General features: G+C 38.5%; 1 protein-coding gene across 1 annotated transcript; it reads left to right on the top strand.

Moving 5' to 3' along the window:
• The first annotated feature begins 207 nt into the window (after positions 1-207).
• On the top strand, positions 208-1192 carry LOC131302801 (cytosolic sulfotransferase 9-like). The gene is made up of 3 exons (XM_058329595.1): positions 208-633; positions 720-974; positions 1127-1192. The coding sequence occupies exons 1-3, from the start codon at positions 208-210 to the stop codon at positions 1190-1192; spliced, it is 747 nt and encodes a 248-aa protein (XP_058185578.1).
• The last annotated feature ends 3411 nt before the right edge of the window (positions 1193-4603 follow it).

The following is a 4603-nucleotide window of genomic DNA, read 5'->3' as shown; positions in this document are numbered from 1 at the left end:
TCGATGAATATTATTTAGAATTATTATTCTATCAGAAATTTCAATAAAATTTCCAGAAAAAATGTTGTCATCAGCTTATATAAAGGCTAGCATGTAGAGATAATTGACTGAGATATACCAACTTGCTATATTGAACTCCAGCCCACAGAGTCCTCTCCCTCTATAATTTCCTCCTCCTCCTCTCTCAAACATTCGTGGTTTTGAATTATGGAGATTCAAAATCACGACTTCGATTCATGCTTTCCGAAAGTAAAATATTGGAGAGAAAATGTTCTCTACCAATTTCAAGGTTTTTGGTTCAACCCTAAACATCTCCAAGCAACCAAACAAGAACTTGACCACTTCAAACCCCTTCCTAATGATGTAATCCTAGCATCTTTTCCTAAAACCGGCACCACTTGGCTCAAAGCCCTCCTCTACTCCGTTATCAATCGCCCCAGCTCCATAAATCAGTTAGTTACCAACCACTCCCATGAGCTTGTCCCATCCCTCGAAATGCAAGTCTACGGACGACCGGTTGCTAATTCCCCTCCTGGTCATTTTCCTTCCAACACCTCGTCATCCACTAGAATTTTGAGCACTCATATACCATACCAGATCCTTGGTGAAACTTTGAATTCATCGGACTGTCGGGTTGTATATGTTGCTAGAAATCCCAAGGACACCCTCATTTCGCTGTGGTTTTTGGGCCTTTCTTTGAGCATGTGTTGGGGTACCAGAAAGAGAGCTTGGAAAGGCCCGAGAAATTCTTCTTTATAACGTATGAGGAATTGAAGAGTAATCCCATTACTCATGTGAAGAGATTGGCCGAGTTCTTGGGTTGTCCTTTTGTGGGTGAGGACATGGAAAAGCAAGTGGAGGTGGTGGTGAGGAGTTGTAGTATTGAGACTTTGAAAAATCATGAGGTGAATAAGTCTAGTGATGTGCCGAGTTGGTCTATGGTGCCATATGATGCCTTCTTCAGAAAAGGGCAGGTTGGGGATCACATGAATTACTTAACCAAGGATATGATCGAGCGGATAAATGCAATTACGAGGGAGAAATTTCACGGGGTCAATCTTTGAGGAGAAAATTGGATGTAGTAATGATATAATGATTCCTTGATCTAGCCAATGCTGTTTCACAGCTAGCTGCCACAACTCCTATTTCTTCGCTGTTTGAGGCCAGCTTGCTCGTTTGGCGGCTGACCTAATTGTGTGCTTTTTCGAGGACTTCCTTGACCATTTTGGGTATTTTTTTTTTTTTTATTGATCACATGCTTAAACGAGCTGAGTATCAGCTTGATAAAACTTGGTTTGTAATTTTAAAAAATATTGAAGTTTAATTTGCTTATGTTACAAAATCGAATGTGAACAAGCTTTTAAAGAGCAAACTCGAGTTGTTTGGTTTGTTTAATGCTTAAGCTAGCCACTTATACACCCCATGTCATGGCTGCACTCCGAAACTCAACCCCTGCATGTGCCTATTGTGGGGGAAAGTTTTCTTATGTAAGAACCTGTTTGATAGCAAGTTTCATTAATTTTTGGCGAAAGTACATAAACACTCCTTCAATTATCACTTTTTTTACAGAGACCCCCTTACATTTAAAAGTGCCCATACAGACGCCCTCAACTATTGAAAAAAAAAAATGCTAACTCCATTAACGGAATGGAGGAAATGACTAGATACCCTTTTTTAATAAGGCCAAAGTACATAAACATCTCCTCAACTATCACTTTATTCCACGGAGACCCTACAACATTCATATTTTACCCTTATTCTATTAGTTGTTGTTCTAATCATTTTTTTTTCATTTTATACAATTTCTTTTTTCCTTACATCAATCGTTTTATAGAGAACCTTCTGTATATAACCATAAAAAATAGCGCAAAAACCATGTCGCGATGGCCACAAGTGCCGCGGTGGTTCTTATGCAGATAAGAAATGAGGAGGAAAGGAGACGAGGGAAAGGAGAAAGGTGTGGGAGAAGAGAAATTGAGGAGAATGGTGGTGGCAGTTGACGACAGCTGTTGCGTTACTTTGTTCATCTCTATTTTTTAACTTTTCTTTAAAAAGAGAGTGTGTATGTATTGGAGGAAAGAGAAAAAAAAAGGTCACCGGAACCAGTGGTTAGTCGGTTAGGGTATAGAAAGAGAATAGCTTAGATAGAGAGAGATTGAGAGGGGGGAGGAGAATACAACCCTTTTAACTTTTAATCCAACCATTGATTTGTTAATGGTTGAGATGAAGGTTTTTTTTTCAAAAATTGTGTGGGTGGAACCGGCCCATATAGATGGTGTTTTTGGCGGTTTATGGTTTGGTCCTCTTGGTTTTCGGATCTATTTTTTCTTTTGGCTAGTCGTTTGGGTTTAGGTTGTTTCTTTTAGGCTGCTTTGGTAGTTTTTTGTTGGGTTGGTAGGTTATCTGCTTTGGTAGTATGGTGTTGGGTTGCTTTTTTTGGTTGTTTGGTTTGGTATCTTGGATGGCATCTTCCCGTCTTTTGAGTTGATTCTCGGGTGGTGTTTTTTGCCAGTGTGTCTGGGACCTGTTTACTCTTTATAATCATTTTTAAAAATTAATAAAATTCCATTTGCTAAGGAAAAAAAAAAAAGTATCTAAGAAAATCCAATGAGTTGGACTCCTATCTCTTTTGACTCTATACACTAATGGAAATCGATTTGGTGCTTAATTATTGGCACTCGATCGAACAACTTGATTTTTTCACACAAATAGTTAATGAAAAAAAATAGCAATTGATATAATAAACGGTTTAGATCATCATATAAACAATATCTCAATTACGCTCATTTGAAGATCATATAGTGGTGCTTGTGCGAGCAATTCTTGCCTCTCTTCAGTGGTATCAGAGCCCTAGGCCGATCCATGGTCTCTCTCAATTCAGAAACAGAACTCTAGAGGTCGCTGCACCAATTTTTTCCGACCGCCATTCGCTGCCCTGTTTTCTCTGTGCTCTGTTTTTAATCAACTCCACTACACATGTTAGTGTTATTGGCAATTTCCGGAGTCTGACAAAACCATTGGGTTTGTGTTATTTCTTTTTTCATTTGGGTTTGAGAGGTAGCTTAGTTGATTGAGTCTAGACACTCTGCCCGATAGTTGAAGATTTGGAAAATTGGTTGTGCCTCAAGTCAATGCCGCACCGAAGTTTGAGAATCGATTCGAAAAGGTATAAACATGCATTTCATTGAAATACATATTTCTCATGCATTGCATTTCAGTCAAACTAATATTTTTTTATATTCTCTTGATTTTCCATTTGCCCACTAAAATGTGTAATTTTTTATAGGTTCCTTATCTGAGGGGGAGTCCACGTTTTTGGGGTTTAATTGTCTTAACATTATTAAAAGTGTTGTCTATATCTCAATTAACTTGTGTGTCCACCACATTCAGGAGAGTTAGAAGAAAGTCCAAAAATTTAAGTAAGAAATTGGCCTTATCGATCTGATGACTGATCAGTAGCAAGCACTAGCCTTGAGCTTCCTTAGTGCTTCCATGCACGCTCATCGCCAGCACCTCACATGACTCAACCAAGCATGCTCTTTCCTTACCCAATCACTGCCTTGTGCTAGCTGTCCTCAGCCTTATCCGATCTTCTCTTTATTTGATCTGACCATCCTGGCCGTTCATTTCCTTACGCTAGGTAGCGCGTACTCGGTATAAAACATTCCAACCCTCATTTTCTGCAGGCAGATCGAAAGATCTTATTCTCTCTCTAGGGTTTTCACACTCAAGCACCCACTTTGCATTTTGGATGACTTAGATCTTGTATCTTGTTCATCTTCATTTTAATCTAGAGAAATACTTTCATTCCCATGTATTCTCTCTAGGTTGAATTAATTTTTGCAAAAATCTTTATTTTACAAAACCCACTTTTGCATTAGCTCACTTATAGGGAGAAAATTATTTTCTCTTTTGTTCTTTGTGATTTTGATGCATTAAAATGATTTAAACTTTGTGTTTGATTATTATTATTATTATTTTTTTGGGTCAATCTAGAGTTATTTTCTAATACTCCATGAATACACTCTAGATTGATTATTTTTATCAAAAATCATCATCATTACCATATCATGGATTGGTGCCTTTGTTCCTACATGAGCCGGATGGGTCCGGTGCCGAGTTGATTCGGAGAGCAAGATGTTGGAGCTCGTGGAGTCCATTGAATCGAAGAAGGAGTACGGGGTACTACATCAAGAGGTGAAGTTAGGTGTTGCAAGGGGCTTGTGGGTAATCCCTAACTTGGTTATCTCTTGTAAACCTTTTTTTGATTAATGGAAATTCGTAGGACTAGGCCGTGGTTTTATGTTTAGGGTGTGTTGACCCTAAGTAATTTACACGTATATCCTCGCGTTTGCGTTCTTTAGATTTATTGCTATTGACTTTAATTTTTAAATTGTTAGAATAGCATGGAACTTGGTTAATGAATTAAAATAGGAGGTTGTGTGAATTTTTAATTGGTTGTACTATTCAACCACCCACCCACCCACCCACCCCCCGGACTTAATAGCGCATTAGATAATTTCAACACAAGTGGAGTAGAGTATAGTTGGTGCCTCTCTTATTGTCCCATGCACATGGGCAGGGTTCGATATCCCCTAAGCAT

The sequence above is a fragment of the Rhododendron vialii genome, chromosome 10a, assembly GCF_030253575.1.
Source record: "Rhododendron vialii isolate Sample 1 chromosome 10a, ASM3025357v1".
Taxonomy (NCBI): domain Eukaryota; kingdom Viridiplantae; phylum Streptophyta; class Magnoliopsida; order Ericales; family Ericaceae; genus Rhododendron; species Rhododendron vialii.
Note: the sequence above shows the minus strand (reverse complement) of the source record. Positions and strands in the feature narration are given on the sequence as shown.

Coding starts and splice junctions, on each gene's coding strand:
- LOC131302801 (XM_058329595.1), top strand. CDS start 208: ATGGAGATTCAAAATCACGACTTCGATTCATGCTTTCCGAAAGTAAAA. Junction 634..719: donor TGAATTCATCGGACTGTCGG/GTTGTATATGTT, acceptor TTGGGGTACCAG/AAAGAGAGCTTGGAAAGGCC. Junction 975..1,126: donor CCTTCTTCAGAAAAGGGCAG/GTTGGGGATCAC, acceptor GCTGTTTCACAG/CTAGCTGCCACAACTCCTAT.